The sequence below is a fragment of the Protopterus annectens genome, chromosome 14.part0 (assembly GCF_019279795.1).
Source record: "Protopterus annectens isolate FY-2018-M chromosome 14.part0, PAN1.0, whole genome shotgun sequence".
NCBI lineage: Eukaryota > Metazoa > Chordata > Ceratodontiformes > Protopteridae > Protopterus > Protopterus annectens.
Genome location: NC_056748.1, coordinates 868,369,739 through 868,390,128, shown reverse-complemented (window position 1 = coordinate 868,390,128; position 20,390 = coordinate 868,369,739). Strand labels below are relative to the sequence as shown.

The 20,390-nt window shown below is 39.0% G+C and overlaps 1 protein-coding gene across 1 annotated transcript in view; it reads right to left on the bottom strand.

The window, feature by feature from the left end:
* Positions 1-3,266: 3,266 nt before the first annotated feature.
* The window catches only part of HECTD2 (HECT domain E3 ubiquitin protein ligase 2), a 1,329,650-nt gene continuing 1,312,526 nt past the window's right edge, over positions 3,267-20,390 (bottom strand). Inside the window, exon 21 of the mRNA XM_044056649.1 lies at positions 3,267-4,349. Within this exon, the coding sequence (XP_043912584.1) occupies positions 4,229-4,349 (121 nt within the window). The 3' untranslated portion in view covers positions 3,267-4,228. The remainder of the gene's footprint in view (positions 4,350-20,390) is intronic.

Here is a 20,390-nt window from a genome sequence, read left to right as displayed (position 1 = left end):
GATGGTATGGGTGCCTGTTACCATGGTTAATTATAACTTTTGTTGATATCACTGTATACTGAAAGGGTTATTTACATAGCTTCACTGAAATGCCTATACAGCTGCCACTTCTAGACTCTGTTTACTTCTGTAAGCTGAATGACCACTTGCTAGGTACCTTTTCTGCATCCAGCGGTATACTTCTCTTTTTGGGATGTGTGACTTTGTATATAGGGCAAGATACATAAGAACAGGCAATACAAGTCTCATCACAAGCTGAATCAGTTTGGGTCCATTGACCATATTTTGTGATTTATAAGCTAATATCCCATATTTATATTTTCTAAATTTTAAACAAAATATAATTTACTAAATTTACGATAATTTATATAAATTATGTGTTTCTTTTTTTTTTAAACAGGAAGCCTACCTAAAGGATTGACTAGACCAAAGGTCATTGACAATGCAATTCTTTTTATTTAGGTATTATAGAGGTATTGCCACATACTCTATACAGAGTTCATTGCAGTATTATTATAATTAAGAGTATATGTGACTTTTTCTTGCATTTCAGAATTCATTTCAGGGAACATAACAGACCTAGCCATATACACCTTAAAGTAGACACACTAAAAAGTTCTTGCCAACATCTATGAGTGCTTAATAGTGCCCTCTTCCCAAAACCAGCATGGATGTACATATTAAATATGCGATGAATTTGTGACTGTCCATCCAGTCACCATGATAAGCCTTAAAGGCAGGTCATTGGTCTCCTCATATGTATTCACTTTACCTACCAGACATACAGTTTCAGTACATTATAGTAAACCAGTTAATAAACAAAAATAAATAAACTGTGACTGCTAACTCCAGGTCAGCTTTTACATGTCCATTACTAGCCAGAATTACTTTCTCAATATGTTCATTCTTGGGCCCAGATATGAGACTAGGTATACAAGTATTCACATTTGCTAAGTTTATAAGCATACAGAAAAAGTAATAGGTACAATATGTCAGCAACACCGTTGGCTTATGACTGAAAGATAATACTGGTCTAACTCCATATAAAAGCAGGACCAGGTAGATATTAAACATTTTTGGACTACAGAATCATTAACAGGATTAGGGATACACATTTCAAAAATGTAAAGAATTATCGTATTACAAAACAACAACTATATTTAACATTCCAATTATTAATTTACCAGGTATAAAAGAATACTAATGTATGTGGCAGAATTACTTCTGTATTAATAAGAAGTGGTTGTTATTAATAAGAAGTGGCTGTACAGATACATTTCATTTTCTGACTGAGATTATTTTGTTAAGAATTTATTTCATTGTATGAAGGATTCTCAACTTTTCTCTATACTTATAGGTAAATATTTAGAACTTTGGCAGTCATTCTATTTGATATGCCTTTCAGAGTGGAATACGTATTTAGAAGTTTTATGCTTTTAGAATTTATCTCACTTAAGTTCAACTCGGCAAGTACTGTTTTGCAAGGCAAAAGTCACTGATGGTCTAGTTTTTATATGCACATTGAGAATGATGTGATGTGCACGGTCTTTCCTTTTTTATCCAAGCCTATGGAGCCATAGAGAAAGGGTATTTAAGTGAAAAGATATGGAGGAAAATGCTTCCACACACAGGGGTGCAGAGGAGGCTTATATTCATGAAAAAAATGTTTTACATTTTTTATGATGGGCTGATATTTTTTCATCTCGTTAAAGACTTGGTCATTTCTAACTACAGAAAACACAGTGAAGGCATATTCTTTATAGTTTCATAGGCAAGTACTGGGCTAGCTGCCCTTGTGTGCCATTCTAAGTCTAGTCAATTTCTATTTGTTCTCAAAATAACTTAACTCATTTGGTAATAGACTGGCCGTACCCATCCCATGGTCGATAAATATATCTTACCCCAATGAGAAAAAACGGGATCATACCATAAATAATTTGGGGGGACTCATGAATGGGATAAAGCATTTAGGAGCTACCTCTGTCCATTAGTAGTACAGGATGCAGTGCTGGGGTAATTTTTCTGCTTCCCATCCATACATCTAAATTGCACTTGAAATTGGATAGGGATGAATTTTGTTTCACGTGGATGGGTAGTCTGTTCCACAGCAGTGGTATCCTCTGGGAGATGTGCCTGTCCCTCCAAACCATTCTATTGATCTTTCAGAAGAGATTTAGATCCTTAGACTGAGAATTTCTAATGCAATTCGACTTGCTGATGTGCAGTAAATTCATCAGTGCTGAGTAAGATGATGTGTTTTATGCCAAACACATCTCACCTCTTAGCAGTCTGTAGGATACCGAATATAGTGACTGAACTTTAGGTAGGTCTATGTAGGACAGGTTGTTTAGGCCTTGCATCCTTTTAGTAAGGTATCTCTGTGGGTGTATGTGCCTGGACAGATACATGCCAAAGTTGGCATTATAGTCAATGACTGGTCTAATGAGGGCTGAGGAAAGGGAGACAATGACATCTCTAGAACTAGACACAATCCCTATGTTTATAAACTGTGAAATGTAGATATTACATTATAATATAGATATGTTTCAGTACAAACTATGAACAGATGAGACTGAGATGCAGATGGATACAACCAGTTTTCCTATTTTGCAGGAAACACAGTTTTCTGAAAACATTTATGTTTGCATGTAAATTTTAGGTAGTTTCCTTTTTTGATTTACACTGGACTATCTTTGTAAAATACACAAAAACACTGCTTGAAAATGAAAATCAAATTAAAAACAGGTAATGGGATAAGATTAAGCAAGTACAATATAACCAGTGGTTCAACTAAGTGAATGAGAGAAACAGGATCTTATACTGTTTCTTTACTACTTCAGACAAGGAAGCAATTCAGAAAGCTATGGCTCACCTTTAAACTTCATTCCAAGTACTCACGAGGAGAAATGACTACAAATAAAACTTCTTAAAATGAATATGATTGTCTTCAGGTTTCAATGAGGTGTGTGTGTGAGATGTTTTCATGGTAACACAATGAATATATTTAAAAATGCTGCAGAGGAAGAGTGAATGATTAAATATGTTATGCAACATGTTACATTAGCACTTCATGGTTAGATAGTTGGCTCTGCTGTTGTAGCTCACGATTACTGTTGTGTGGTCATGAGGGCAAAGCTATGCACATTTATTCCTTTAGCGCATAGAAGGTGTCCCTTTTTTAATTTACGTCTTAGGTTCTGAACTGTCCAGGTAGGTTTGTACTGGACTGCATCACTACAGACATAAATACATTGAGTTCAGCTTAGTCACTTCAAGCACTTCATTTTGTAAGATGACACAGAGAGGAAAGACGGAATGAAGACTGGACTGAAGCAGAATATGCAAAAAAGAAAAACACTGCTAAACTAGGAAAAGAACACAGTGACTGATTGTTTTTCTTGTTAAACAGAGACTAAAACAGTAATTAATGTGTTCTAAGAATGTGCTAAAACAACCATAGTCAAACTGTGAGTCATTTGTTAAAGTCTCATGGTTGACATGTTTTAACTACGCATTTAGTGGATGTCTTCTACATAACTCACACCACTCTGTAATACACAATTGTTATGTGATTGCAGTAAAGCTGCAGATAGCAAGGAAGTACTAAAGACTGGATATACTTCACTAAACCAACCCCAACTACTTCAGTTTCACCAACTCATTGCTGATTGCTCAAGTCACCAAACAGTCACAATCAGTAGACTCTTTACAAATTTGTTTTTGCAGGGGACAACTGTACTCCCCAACATACAGGCTCTACCATCCCATTCTCAGACTATAAATATACTGCTTCTGAGTTCATTAAGTCTTGGAGGAAGTATATTTATAGATGCAGTTTGTATTGAAAATCTTGCTACATAATTCACAGAGGAGCAATTAGCTGCAAGCAAATTCAATCCAAATAGCTAAACATAAGAGTATGTAAATGGTAACCTTAAGTTCTTTTCCTGCATTTTTTTCCTGTGCTTAAATCTTCTGTTAAACGTACTTCTCTTGACATTGTTTTAGAAATGATAAATATTCTCCATATAGCGCTAGAAGGCATCAGGCAGTATTTCTTTGGCCACAGTTGTCTTTATACAGATAAAACTGTGTTGCAGCAAGTCAGAAACAATCATATGTCTTAACAGCAGTGACAAATAAACAAGTTCATCTGCAATTCTACAGAGACAGCTAGTGTAATGCAATGGATCTCAGCTATCAGTATGTCTTTACTTTACTGTTTGATTTACTGCAATCCAAAGCCCTCAGCGTTTGAAATAGCAATTACAAGCTTTTGCTTGACTTCTTTCTTGCTCTTGTATGGGGGAAAACAGAGCTGATTGAAGCAGGTGTGTGCTATAGGTAACCTGAAATAGAAAAGAAACACAAATAATGGATATTATTAAATTTAACAGGTACAACATAAAAGAAAATAAATTAGACATGTTGCCACCGGTACCTATCAGGACACTAGAAACACTGAACACAAAGTCAATAAGCAGAAAAAGAGGTTCCAGACCTACTCGGTGTACCAACATTTCATCTCTCTCAGTATCATAGTTACCGACTTATCAATGAGATATAGTTCATTTATACCATGTACTGCTTAATTCCAGACTCTTACCAGAGTGGTCATTCCAACAGTAATTCCATACCTGGTGTCTGTTTTTTTAGTAATGAAGTACTTCCTCATATTTCCATTGAAATATCCTCCACTGGATATTGCTCAGGTGTTGCATGTCCTCACCCGTTTCTTTTTATACTTGTATAGGTTTACAGGTAAATACTAGGCTAGCTGCCCTTGTGGACAATTTTAAGCCAGTTCAATTTCCTCCTCAAAGGTGAGACTCAAACACTGCATATTTTGTCTCTGAGGGTAAACACCTTAACCTTCATAAATGCTGATGCACACCCTTCAGGACCACATTCAATTAGTTTTACAGAACATTCTCTTAACCTTCATAAATGCTGATGCACACCCTTCAGGACCACATTCAATTAGTTTTACAGAACATTCTTCAAGCAACTGTTTCTGGAACACTGTACATATGCACAAGACAGAAACAGACACAAGCATGTTATCTATGTTTTTGACAACTGTTTTTTTTTTTACTTCACCAGTCTACAGTATCCTATGTCTGTGTGCCACCCTTCTTAGCACAGTAAGGCAATTAACATCAGTGTGTTTCATTTACATTTGCTACAATATGCACAGCCATAAGGCAAATGATCCATCTGCCTCCCTCATTCCTTATTTTCAGCAAATGCTAGAGCTCATAACCTTGTCCAATGTCCACAGTAGAATTGCTTATTTGTATCCCCGAGTACTCTGGCACCTGTTGTCCTACATGAGCAAGAATCAATGGCAAATACATGAACTCTCCCTCTACTCCAGCAGGCCAGTATAAGTGTTCACAGCCTCAGAAGTGAGCCATGGCAAACTGTTGTCATCCCTACTTCATCAACTAGCAACAGATGTCATTCCCACAAAAAGTATTGTGATACAGCACTGATAGAGTAAAGCCATATTACATCCAATACGTTCAGCACTTGTTTACATCTATGCACTTGAAGATGGAAGCATTTAAAGCATAATGCTGTATTACTTTACATGAGCTAGAAAAGTGTCTTACTTTAGGGACTTCTCTGCCACTGACTGAAAGGTCAGAATATGTCTTGGAAGTCTTCAGTGCTTGTTAATGTATATGCTCTTGAAAAGAACAGAATAACTGGTGCACTAATAATGTTTATTTGAAAAGTTTCCTTTTTTCAAATAAATATAAAATAATTGGATCATACAGCTGGTTTTGTACACCCCCCCCCCCAACGTCCTATAAATTAATATCATTCTGGTTCACAAATTCATACTGAGATGCTAGGCATTCAATCCAGTCAACCATTTGGAGCCTAGCCATTACAATTTTCACTACTTGCTCTCCATATTCATAAGAGATGGGGGGGCAGGGGACGAGACTGTAACATGGATCCACATCAACTTAATCAAGGTTATTTTTGAAGAGAGGCAGCTATATTGAAATGAACAGAAAACTAGGCAGCTATACTGAAATGAACAGAAAACTCAGTCCACAGATAAGGGATGCTTCAGGGGAGATATCTACCCTACTCAAAATAGCCCTCTTTTTTAATTTCTCCAAATCTTTTGGGCTTCCAATACCATGGCAGGAATGGACCCCATTGCTAAGTCAAAGTACAATTAAAGTTCATGAAATTAGTATTGTTTTAATCTTTGATGTCAGCCAAAAGTGCTCTTTGCAGCACGCACAATGTGCCCAGTAATGACTTCTCCTGCAGTTCGTACGGGGCTAAATGTATTGGTAACATATCTAAATACAATTGTAGATTCTTTTTTATAAGACCAGTTTTTCCTACTACTATTGGAACTGTCTTGGTATCTTTCTTCCACATTGCTCTCGTTTCTGCCTGCAGATTCTGATATTTTATGACTTTGCGTCTCTCTCTGTACGCAAGACACTGTACTCACTGGGTGTGTCAATTTTAATGGTCAGTGCTACTTCTTCTTTTTATGTAGCACTATATTCAGTTTTCTAGTGTCTATCTTTTGAACTGTTGGTAATGGGTGATCCCATATGATGCAAACTTCATCATTTTCTATGATGCTTTGTGGCTCATGTTTCCAGTGTTTTTCAGCCACTTGAACACCATAATGTTTGCACAATCCCCAGTGCAACAGTCTTGACACATTATTATGCCTTTCAGTATACAGTCTTCTGCCATTAGTATGTCACAATCAGCAATGAGGTGTGCAACTGTTTCCAGTTTGGTTTTACAAAACCTACATTTGTCTGTTTCTCCCACATGTTCAATGGACTTTGTAAACCAGCATGTACATAGCCCACTATCTTGGGCTGCCAATATTAACCTTTCATCTCTTGGTTGGAATTCGCCTCTCAACCTTTCGGCATTTGTTCCTGATCAATATGAGGTTTTTACACAAGTTTTCTATACTTACAACTATATTTAGGCTTTTCTTACATTTTTTGCCTTCTCATCTAGTCCTTCATCTTACATTCTTTCTTTCATTTTTTTGTCCTCTTTTTTTAATTTCTCCAAATCTTTTGGGTTTCCAATTTCATGATGGGAATGGACCCCATTCCTAAGTCAAAGTACGATTAACGTTCATGAAATTAGTATTGCTTCAATCTTTGATGTCAGCCAAAAGCACTCTTCACAGCACACGCAATGTGCCCAGTAATGACTCCTTCCGCAATTCATATGGAGTTACATGGACTGGTAACATACCTTAATACGACTGTGCATTCTTTTTTATAAAACCCATTGCTTTTACAACTATTGGAACTGTCTGGGCATCTTTCTTCCACATTGCTCTCATTTCTGCCTGCAGATCCTGATATGTTATGACTTTGTGTTTCTCTGTACGCAAGACACTGCAGTAACTGGGTGTGGTGATTTCAATGATCAATGCTACTTTTGTCTTCTTTTCTTGGACCACTATATCTGGTTTTCTAGCAACTATCTTTTGAATTGTTGGTAATGGTGATCCCATTTAATATAAACTTCATTATTTTCTATAACGCTTTGTGGATCATGTTTCCAGTGTTTTTCATCCACTTCAATACTATAATGTTTGCACAATCCCCAGTGCAACAGTCTTGCCACATTATTATGCCTTTCGTTTTCTGCCATTAGTATATCACAACCAGCAACAAGGTGTGCGACTGTTTCCAATCCGGTTTTACAAAACCTACATTTGTCTATTTCTCCCACATGTTCAATGGACTTTGTAAACCAGCGTGTACATAGCCAACTATCTTGAGCTGCCACTTTTAACCTTTAATCTCTTGGTTTGAATTTGCCTCTCCTTAACCATTCCTGCATTTGTTCCTGATCAACATGAGGTTCTTCCAGAAGTTTTCTATACTTGCAACTATATTTATGCATTTTCTACATTTCTTGTCTTCTCATCTGGTCTTTCACCTTATATTCTTTATTTTGTTTTTTGGCACATTCAATTCTGGTTTGATTTCCATTCCTGCTTGAAGCTGATATGCTTCTGCTAAATTAAGCAGAGAAGTCATCTTAGATTTATTCTCCTCGCGTTTCAAAACTTTCACTACATTTGGGTCTTGTGAGGTCAGCAGCTATGTGTGGAGTCCCACAATTGCAGATCTATACATGTAATCAATTTCACTTCAGAACGGGGAATATATAATCTTGGTATGCACTGGTTTTTATAAATCATTTGGTTAGCATGAAGCATCCTTCTTGTTTTCCTATCTAATCTATCCAACACATTTTGGGGCTAGTCAATCACTCCAAAACTGTAAATTAGGACAGGAAGAGCAAATTGGTTTATAGCCTGGATTTTGTTCCTAGATGTCAATGCTGTTTTCAAAATTAATTTAAGTCTTCTAAAGTATTCCTAAGTTTTATTCGCATTCGTTTATGTTTTATTGTTGATCCTTCATCAGTTCCCAAATATCTATACACTCCCCCTTGCTCAAGTTCTTTTATATCACATTCTTGTCCCAAACTGATGCTTTCCTGGTGCTGCAGTTTTCCTGCTTTAAAGGTTGCTTTTGCACACTTATCAAGACCAAATGACATTCTTATATCATCTGAAAAAGTTTTGACAACCTGCAGCTGTGCTTTCAGATCCTCATTAAATCATTGACAAAGAGAAGATGAGAAGTCTTTACACCTTGTTGTTTTCTAGGAGCCAAATTGTACCCATGGCCTAAGCTGTTAAGTAAACAGCTTAATAGGTTAAGGGCAAGGCAGAATAGCAACAGTGACAGAGTCGCCCTGGAATATCCCCCTTTGAATTTTTTCCCCTGGGATAATAATCTGTCCTTTATCATGGCTTAATTGCAAAGTGGTCTTCCACTGTTTTATGGTCACTGTAATGTAGTCGATTAGTGTAGGGTTAATCTTATACATTTTTAAGCACTCTTTTATCCATGAATGTGGGATACTATCAAATGCTTTTTTGTAGTCAATCCACACCATATTTAGATTCTTCCCCTTTTTACGGTTCTCCAGTATGACTTTATTTAACAAGAAGTGATCCTTTGCTCCATTTGACTGTCTTTTATTGCCCTTTTATTCTATTGCCATAATTGAGTTTTTTTTTTAAATGACTATAAACTCTGTCAACATCAATTCCCGTGTATAGTTTATACGTCATTGGAAGGCAAGTTAATGGCTTACAATTTTTAGGGTAGCTTGCATGTTCACTCTTAAGTAGAAGCATTGTTTTGCCTGTTGTTAGCCAGGCTGGTGTCTGTTCAGGGTGCACATATAAATAGTTCATACTCATGGCTAAATCTTCATGCAAAGATGTTATCCTTTGAACCAAAAGTTAGGTACTGTATCTGGACCTGGGGTTTTCCAATTAGAGGCTTTTCTTAACTTTGTTTCAATCTCTCTGGCTATTACTTCATCCCATTTAATATACTGCACCTTTAAACTTCTTATTCTTTCTTTAACTTATTCTATCCATTTAGCATCTTTGTTATGTTCCACAGGATCTTCATAGATACTTCTCCAAAATGTATCTATTTCCTCCTTTTTTGTGGTCTTTCAATTCCTTTTACCTTGTTTCCCAGTTCTCTATAAAACTTTGTTGGGTATGTCGTCTTCTGTGTGTATTGCTATAATGTAGATTTAAGTCCCTAGAAAGGGTATTTGTAATGCTACCAATTTTATGGATGTGCAGCAGATAAAGTAGTACAGAGTTGTTTTCTGCTTTGTAGAAAACAGAGGTCGTCCCTCAGAAGTCTGTAAGATTTGGAGCAAATATATATAGCTTAGAAGGCTCACACCTGAGATTTTCCTCATGTAGAAATGTTTAGGTTTTTCTTGTTGGGTAATATAGGTACACACCAAAGGGGACATTACATTCCAGTATGGGCCTGATATGGGATACGTAGACAGGTACAGTGACTACTTTGGATCTGGAAAATATCATTATTAATTAGCTAAGCTAGTTAAAAGGATTTTCTAAAGCCAGTCAATACATGGAGGGCAACTGAAAGTTTATTGTCCACAATGGTGCCCAGGTCTTTAATACATCTGCATCTGTTTTGAGCAGGGTGGCATTTATAAGGCAAATGCAGTTGTTGTCATATTTCCTAAGGAGAATGATACTGTCTGTGATTTTGAATTTCATTTTGGTCCGTCATCATGTACCATGAATTAGTGAGGGACAGACTATTTTAGAGGCTAGGGATGTCTTTTCAGTGGGATTATGATAGCTCCAAGCTAGAGGTCATCAACAAAGTTGGACAGGCAGAGGTCCTTGATGCCAGCTTTAACTTCAATATACTGAAGAGTAATTGTCCTAGCAAAGAAACCTGGGGGATGCTCTTTGTGAGGATACCCTTACAGGAGGGTATGCTACCAATATTTACTGAGTAGGACCTGGCCAAAAGCCAGTTTAACACGTGCCAAGTTACCTATGGTCTACATTCAGTTGTGACTGTTTGTTCATAATTCCAGAGTGAAGGACAGTATCAGAGATTTTAACCAGATCCAGGAAGGCAGTGTACACAGAGTGGCCATCATCTACTGCACCTGTGAGTTCTCAAAGAAAGCCACCAGGCTTAATAGATACTCTACTTTTCATGATACCAACTTGCTTGGTTGTAGGACTAGTAAGGAACCAATATCCTTCATTATAAGTTGCATGACTACATGTTCCATGTCTATATAAACAAAGTGAGGCAGGATAAGAGGCTCTAGTTTCCCAAGGTCATTTGGTAAGTTCTCATTTGTGGAGAGGTACAACAGCACCTTTTTCCCAGGCCTCAGGTAATACTCAATTAAGAGGCTGGCTGAATAGTTTTGTGTAGTTACGTGGAGATGGAGGCAGTAAAGCAGTGGTTCATACAGAAAAGGAAACAGCTCTGGTATATTATCCTGACCCACAGAGCTAGCCTTCTTAGTTTTAGAGCAGGCTTATAGGACTTGATTAGAGGTAATCCTAGGGGGTGTGGTACTTACTGGATTGTGTAAGGACAGAGACAGGGGAAACAGGGGAGACATTTGAGTTACACTGGTCTGCTAACAGATTTGCAATTTTCTTGGGATCACAGTGGGTGGTGCCACAGGATTTGAGCAGAGAGAGAAGTGGTGAGTATCATTTCTAAAGTTTCTAACATAGTTAAAGAAATCTTTTTGATTGGTTTTGGTTACTGTATTGGTGTTCAGTTCATATTTAATGATATAGCTTTAGATGCCTCAGTTCTTTATTTATCCTTTGAAGTTGATGATGGTATGGGGGAACTTAAGTTTGTTTTTTTTTTTTTTAGGCCAAAAATTTTTTTCTCTCTCTTATTAAATAACTTATTGATGCTGGGTTATACCACAGGGGCTTGATTTTAAACTAGGTATTTCATTTTTCTAGCAGATGGGGACATATGCGTCTTTGCAGGAATTTAGGTTGGAGGAAGAAGTCACTGGTATACCCAACAGCTTTAGCTAGAGACATCATTTGGTGTGGAGAGTTTTTAAAATCCATTAAGTCATCAGCTACTTATATGAACGTTGCCACTGAGAAGTCCTTGAAAATAGTAAGATTTAACTATATTTTAGATTATTACAGAATGACGGCATGATTTAGCCAGCGAAAGGGTAACAAAACTGTGTGGACCGTACTGCAGCTATTTTGGTAAGAACCAAGTGGAGTAGAAATGCACCTGTACTATGGTAGGATTGTGCTGGTTTGTGTTTGTAAGGTATGCTTGCCAGTTCGTGGATGGGCAGTTAAAGTCACCCATAAGGACTGTGTTTTCTTTTTTTAATGTTTAGAGACTGTAGTTTGGTGAGGTATTCATTTTGGGCATAAAAGTCACATAGGGGAGTTTATAGTTGAAAATAATTTGGCAGGTGGAATTACTAATAAATAAAGGAACGTGCAGGAATTCAAGGTTATTGTTTTGCTTAATTATTCCTGAAATGATAGGCTTGCATATAAATACAGACAGTTCCCCTCCTGCAATGCAGCCACCCTTAGGGTAAGGTCTAAATGAGTGGTATGCATTACACCCAGGTAGACTGGGTGGGTTGCGACTTGACCCGAAATGGAACTATACAAATATGAAGGTTCTAAAGGTCAGCAGGACTTCTAGTTCTGGCATATCATATGCCAGTGATAATCACATATCTAATTGTAATTTACTTCTCAAAATGTTTTGTTTTGTTGCACTTCCATTTTAGAAATTGCTAAGCCTTTATTTTGTTACCCCTTGTGCACCAAAGAAAGCCTTGTCATGGCTGAAAAGGACACCTGCCTGTTTAACAGATGTAAAAATAAAAGACATAAATCAAGTAATCATATCATGTAAACACAAAACGATGTTTTATGTAGGAAGAAAAGGAACTATGTTCACACATTGCCTCTCTTCATTTTTAGACGATTGCTGTATGCTACTGAAATGAGCGAGGTGACAGGAAGGAATGGTACGAGGAACAACAAAACTGGCCGTATTCCTTATAACATGCCCAGCCATTAGCTGACTTGTTGTTATACAACATACTGCTCACGCAAAACATGGCTGTAAAACATCCCCCTCCACATCTCCCACCTTTTCTAGCTTCATATCATCACATCACCATTGCATCTCATGGATGAAATAGTGAAGAATTGGAATTTTTTAACTGCAGGGTGAAAATTAGGAAAGTCTAACTTATAAAAAAGTACTGTAATATTTCTTGTCTTCCACCCAAAAGTAATAATTTAGAACAGATTTATTTTTCTTTTTTAAGGACAGTTACAGAAACAATCTGCATTTGACACTTTGGTACCTGTTCTTACAGGTGTTTGCTGACCTGACAGGGTGCCTTTTCTGTCATTTCTAAGCAGTAATCAAATGACAAGAGTAACCGCTTCCCTGCAAGGTGTCGAGTGGAGACTGGAAAAGACCGTTTGGTTGAGTTCAGCTCATCTGGGGCCTCCGCAACACAAACTCAACAAGCAAAGAAGAAAAAAAAAGCCCAACAAAGAAGAAAAAAAAAAAGAGTGTAATGTGCTTCATGCCGTAAGTGTAATGAGGTGCTTGCTGCAAATGCAAAAAGGATCCTGTTACACCTGATAGCCCATAAAGCAAACTTACCTTACAAGAAAGTGCAGTGTTGGCATTCATTTATGGAGCTGCTACATTCTGTCGGCTTTATAAATGAATGTTGGTTTTTGCAGCAGTGCATCATCCTCACTTGCCACCTGCACCCCCTAACAGCCTTCACTCAGCGCACACACACTCTTCACCTCATCTATATTACAGTGCTAACTGAACTCTCTGACTGTTGTTTTCCAAGGAAATCACATTTAGTTTGCATATACAAGTTCAGTGGTGTGGAGAGCTTTTCCCTAAAAGATGGCTTGAATTCTCAACCAGTTGTGCTTGGTTAGTTGGTTCCTCATGAAGTTGTAACCTTCTACTGCTGGCTCTGAATACATAGTTCTTTTAAGAGTGAATGTGTTCATTTCAGTTGCTGTGCATGTCACTCAGTCCTGCTTTGGCAATACCTGATAATACAATCTCAATCCACTTAACACAACTGAAATTTCAAGACTATTTCATGAGGGAAAACACTGCATACTAGGTTATAAATTATGTACTTTCAAGCGTTTGTCACTTAATCAGACTCACATCAGTGGGCTTCAAAGATACAGGACTCAGTGCTTCAAATAAATACCAGTACATTAGATGCAACAAATGGATTATTGGTGCAACTCATGTGCACAGAAATTAGGGTTATAGGATAGGATTTAAATTAAAAAAGAAAAAAAAAGAGAGAGAAATTAAGAAACAAATTATATAAAGTCAGTTTGTGTAAAATAATTCATCTGAAAACTATAAGTAATTTTAGTAAAAAGACTAAAGTAATTACGATAAATGTGCACAAGAGATAACTGTGGAGTATGAGTTATGTACACTAACAATTTAAATACCTTATAGGGTGATTTGTACCAAAATAAGATAATTTACAAGCTATATAACACAATGATTTATTCAAAAGCAAATTTCATAAAGTCAAAGGTTTAGTTTCACAAACAACAAGATTTTATACGAAGTTGAAGTACACAAGTGGAAAACTGAGCCACAGTGCATTAGTAATACAGCAAAATAATTTTTACAGAATACTTTTACAAAAAGCTGATCTATCTAAATGCAGTATGAGCAAGATCACATGACAAAAATTAATTACTGGTTATACAAGGAAAAGCACAGCTGTTTAAGTAAACTTACCATAACAGTAGCTGTTTGAATGACCACTGCTGCAGTAGCCTTAGCAATATGCGTTATATCCTGTCAAGGACATAACAGGTGGCCAGATTCCAAAGCTTCAGGGCACCTTCCACACACTTAAACCATTAAGCAGCTTGCGATGAGCTGCCTGAAACACAGGTTTGAGTGCCAAGCCCTCTGGAGCTTTCATGCCAGCTGAGAGAGGGAGAGAGGGAAGTTGAGCTCTATCAGGACATAGGTAGTAGATAAAAAAATATATATATAGATTATATATATATATATATATATATATATATATATATATATATAAAAAGCAACTCCTGCAGCAGTGATCATACAAACATCTACTGTTATGGCAAGTTTTACTTACACAACTTTACTATGTTCATCATATTGATCACTGCTGTAGTAAACTACAATGGTAGATTACCCTAGCATGCAACATTTGAGAGGTGAAAGGGAAAAGGTCCAGGAGTCCATGGAGAACGGTCTTGGCAAAGCCTGATCTGGACCAAAAGAAGCAATCAAGCTTGTAGTGCTTTATAAAAGTATGTACTGTGGACCAAGTTGCTTGCTTCTAGGAAGCATCTATAATACAACCATTTCTAAAAAGTCTTGGATGAAGCCAAGGCCCTGGTAGAGTCAACCTTGATGCTGCCTACAATTTTGTTGAGTTGACAATAACAAAAGGTAACAGCCTGAGGCAACCATTTACAAACAGTCTGTTTAGACAAGGGTTGTCCCTTCTTTTTACCTTCACAAGAAATGGACAATTAATCTGATATCTGAAAGATTTTTTTCTGTCAAGATAGTACCCAAGTTGCTTGTGGACATCCAAGGTATGGTGCATCCTTTCGCCTTCATTTTTGGGTTCAAGAAAGAAAACAGGGAGCTGGATAGTCTGGCTTAGAAGAAATCCAAATACCACTTTAGGCATAAAAGAAGGATTAATTAGCAAAGAAACCCTATTTCTATGGAAAATGAGATAGGGTTGACTCAACATAAGAACGTGCACCTCATATACTCTTCTTACAAAGGTAAGTGCAATGAGTAAAACAGTCTTACATGAACCTTGAACTGCCTTCTCATTGAAATGCCCCCTACCCCAAAGGGAAGCATCCATGTTTACTACGGCCATGGGTGGAAGTGGTGAAAAGGGTCTACCTTCTATCAGACCTGTGTAGGTCAATCACCATGTCATGTGAGACTTACACATGGTTGTTAGATGAATCAGACCATGAACAGGATGGAGGAACTGGGACCACTGTACTGAAAGGGTCTGCTAAAGAATTTTCATGTAGTATCTGGTTAGGGGGACTAATGCTACTGTCAAAGCCATCAATCCTAGCAATCAAAGTACACGTCTTGCAGGTAGTAAGGGGTGTTGAAATTGTAAAGCTGCTTATCACAGAGAAGCAATCCTGGACTCTCAGAGAGTGGCTATCTGGTTGCGCTGTTCAAGTGCCATCCAATGAACTATTTGTTGTGTTGGCATCAATTTTCTTTTTGAGTAGTTGACTGTGATCCCCAAATGTTGAAGAAACTGGAGCAAGAAATCCTGTTGTTGGAGTAGGAGATCCCTGGCTGGTGTGGTGAGGATCCAATCTTCTATGTATGAGACAGCTGAAACATGCCAGTCTAAGATTTGCTGCAACTATTGTCATGCACTTACTGAACACCTGGGGGGCTGTGATGAGATGAAAAGGCTGAAATCTTGATATGTTAGTAGGTATTCTAGAGATCATTAGACCAAATCTAACTGGCCTTCCTCAACATAGGTAGAATGGATTGAACCAGGATCATCTAGAACTTTGTCCATTTTATGAAATGACTGAGATGACCAAGGTCCAAAACTGGCAGTAGGTCCCTTGTCTTTTTTGGAACTAAAATGAACCTGGAGTAAACTCCAGATTCAAACTGGTTAAGGTGACCTCTTGGATGACTCTTTTTCTAACAGCTTTAAGATTTCTGCTGTTGTGAAATCCATCTGATGGGGTGGTATTGTGGTAATCCTTTTCTTTAAGGAAGGGGAAATAAAGGGTATTACGTAACCTCTAGTAACTATCTGCAGCACCCATGTTATCTGATGTAATGGCCTGCCAGGCTTGAACTGCAGGGATAAGTGCCCCCTCCCCCTAGCAGCCTCCGAGTGTGGCAGACAAACAATCCTTCAGTAGGACTGAAAGGATTTCTCAGAAAAGGGACAGCAAAATCTTTGATTCTACAGTTTGCCTCTGTCTCTAGGGCAACATCCATTGAAATTGTTCCTCCCTCTGATTTGGGATGACCTGTCTGTAGGAGTGCTATAGTTGAACTATGAGACATCCTGCACCACATCTTCTTGTCATCTCTCTGACTTCTGGAGAAGTTTCTCTGAGGGGTAGAGAAGTGAACTCCAATGACAGAAAAACTCTTACCATCCTGCACACTCCTGGTGAGAGTTTCCTTAACCTTTCTCCCAAAGAGTGTGTAGCCATCAAATGAAGTATTATAGAGGATGTCTTGAAGCTTTACACAAAGTTACACAATCACATACAGGCATACTGCTCTAGCTGTACCATCAGGTGCATTATAAAACAGCTGCATGGATATGTTAGATATTGACTGTTAGGTAGACAGCTGGAATACCACTGTTTTCTGGATGTCCTTTGGTAGTTTACTGGAGAGAGACTTAGTGAGTTCCTGTGTCAGGTCCCTCTGGAAACGTGTCATGTAGGCCGGGTAGTTCAGCTCTCCAAGTGTGAAAGTTGCTAAAGCAAATTTCCATTTCCCAAATGTGTGCAGGGCTCTAGATTCCCCTTTTAGGAGGATAGAAAGACGTTCTCTCTTCACAGAGTTCTTTTTAAGAGGTTGCCACCACAAACATGGCATCTACTGGGTGACCTTTGCTCCAGTCTGCTTTATCCTTAGGTGCAACCAAAATTTCATCCAGCTTCTTAGGGATCGTCTCTCCCATGTCAAGATCCTTCCAAGCCCACTCAGCCACTAGGGCTATGAGTACAACAGGAGGTAGTAGCAGCCAGGAGGTAGAAGAACCAGTTCCAAAAGCCTTGAGGAACACAGACTTCACAAGAGAGGGTGTATCATAGGTTCATAGGTTGGTACTAGGCTATCAGCCCTAGGGCCTATACAAGCCTAGCCATAACAATTCCCTGGATATTTCTTCCCACAATATTTACTTCCCTGGACCCATGTCTAGCAGGGTGACTGACGTGATCCCCAGGGTGAATTTCCTATCTCCCATCCAATCGTCAAGGTTCCTTTTGAAGAGGGCCAAGGAGGCGCTCTGCTTGACTTGTATGGGCAGTCTATTCCAGAATATGGGGAGTCTCTGAGTCAGGAACCTATCCCTCCAGCATGTTTTGTTCATGTGATGACAAGGTTTAGATCCCTGGAGCGTGTGGCTCTGAGAGATTAGGATTTCTTTAAGTGGAGCATGTCCAACAGTTCAGGGTTTGCCAATGCCTTGTATGTTAAGCAGAGTTCACCTCTGGGAAGACGATATGCCACAGAGTATAACTGGAGTTTTTTTAGACGGTCAGCATATGGCATCTGCTTTAGGCCTGTGATTCTTTTAGTGAGGTATTTCTGCGGCCTTCCCAGCTGTTGTTAGGTACATACCAAATGGGGCATTGCTCTCTATAATGGGTCTAATGAGGGATGAGTACAGTGGGACAATGACCTCCTTTTTTCTGGTTGAAAAGCCCTTAGTGATGAGGTGTGCCACATAGAACAATTTCCTGACTGTTGTGGCATTGTGGTTATCGAAGGTGAGACCACTGTCCACCTGTGTTCCTAAGTCTCTCATCACACTTTCAGTGTTTAGTGTACTGCCACCTATGTGGTAATTCATGGGTACATGGTTTTTCCCAAAGGGAATAAATATACATTTCTTGGTATTAAGCTTGAGCCCATGGCTCTGGCACCAAGCATCTGCTTCTGTAAAGGTTCTTTTGTAGAATATCCACATCATATGGGGATTCAATAATGGCTCCCAGTTTGCAGTCATCTGTGAACTTTGTTAGCCAGAGTCCCTTAGTGTTGGCCTGTACTTCAGAGAAGTAGATGCCAAACAAGAGCGGCCTCAGGACTGAACCCCAAGGTACTCCACTTGTCACTTGTCTGAAGCTGGATATGGAGTCGGCTACATTTACAATCTGGGTTCTGTCAGTAAGCCAATTGGCAACCCATCGAGTGACATAGGGATTTATGCCCAGCTTAGTAAGTTTATCTATGATTCTAGGATGGGGGATGGTGTCGAAGACCTTAGCGAGGTCAAGATAGGCTGTGTGGATCAACTTACCCTCATCCACAGCTCTGGAGACTGATTCGAAGAAGTCAATCAGGTTCAGGAGACAAGATCTGTCCTTCACGAACCTAAACTGGGTGGGGTCCAGTGATTGAAGGTTGCCAGTGTCTTTGTTTATACATTCCATGATAATGCGTTCCATGTCCTTGCAGATCAGGCTCATTAGACTGATGGGACAGTAGTTCCCAGGATCCAAGTTAGATCCCCCTTTGTGGAGTGGTATCAGTGAATGAATGTTGTCACTGATTCATCAATTCCAAAATGTCACCAAAAGTGATGATCACCAGAGGGTATCTTGAGGACCCATCCCCTCTGTGTCGTCAGTGACCGATTCTGGAGAGGAATCCAAATGTCTCATCTTACAGATGTGTTTCCTAGGACTCTTCCTTGACTGGACTTCTGGAGAAGGGTCAGAATCAGACTGGGAGCTCACATGGCGAGCACCCCTAGGCTAAGGAAAGCTGGCTGTCCCTGTTGACATGGATGTGCTGAGTTGGAAGCAATGTCTTAAAGAGGTTGGGATGGAACCGAGGGTATGGAAAGCACCTCTTCTCATGGCCTAACAAGAACCTTTTCTATAGTCTTGAATGTCAAGGCAGAGACTGATCACAGAGAGACTCCGCCACATCATGGTGAGATGAATGGAAAGCCTCGTCTGATCCTACCCACCCAAAATCCAAAGGTTGGCACTGGGGCCAAGCTATCTATTGCAGAGCTGTCTAGCTAGAAAGATAAAACTCAGAGTTTCAGTATCAACTTCGGGACTCAAGCCACACACAATGCTTTGACTCTGAGATTTTTCCTGATCCAAAGGCACTGGAGTCAAGACAGTAAAGGACACAGTCAGAGTCAAATTTGACAGGACAGTTGGTCTAATGTGGATGCTCCCAGAAGGCTTGGATCCATAGGCTGTGGATCCAAGGAATGGACCAGAATTTAGTTGAGGGGTCGTTGGAGATGTCTTTGGAATGTCCTGTGTGGATGGATCTGGGAGAACCCCTAGTTGAATTTGAGACTGAAGACATTTCCACATCATCCTGTTAATCTGCTTCCATGAGGCTCCTTGATGACTGAATAGACCTGGAGGATGAAGCCACTGATGGTGGTCTGAAGTGCATCTCTACTGAAGAAAAAGAGAATGGAGCCAAGGACAGCTCTGTGGAAAAATCAGGAGGAGATTTCTGTGATCGAATCTCAGTGGGGGGTGGGGGTGGGGGGGGGTTCTGTTATCAGATCCAAGGGTTCTGATGGGACTGGAGACTGCTTTCTAGATTTATCTGACCTCCTTTTAGATTTGGCCTTCTCTTTTTCCTTAGGCTTTTCCTTTTCTTTAGATTTCTCCATAGTTTTATCAGAGGGAGTAGTAGAAGAAACTGAGGCCTGAAATGACTGTCCTGTCTGAGGAACTGAACCGGTTAAAACAAGTTCATCTCTATGACCCTGAATGGCCCCGAAACCAAAAGAGAAGCAAGCCTCACAGTTTGTCTATAGGTGGGCTACCCCCATACAATGAACACAAAGGGAGTGTGGGTCCTTCTATAGAATCTCATGTCCACATGCTGTACACTTCTTTAAGCCTTGAACCTTGTCTGCCATAAAGATTGGCAAGATAACATGAAGAGAATAAGGGCAGAAGCAGTATACAGCAACAGCTATCTAACAACACAGACCAAAGAGAATCCTACATCAAAAAGGAATTGGCTATCTTTTTCAAAGAAAGGAATATTAGAAAAAGATACAGTCACAGCCCTTAAGGCTAAACAACACACCTGATACACTTGTAATAGGTGACTCTATCATCAGGCACACTGACGTCCCGCTCACCAGGCTGAACAAGGAGAAGGTCA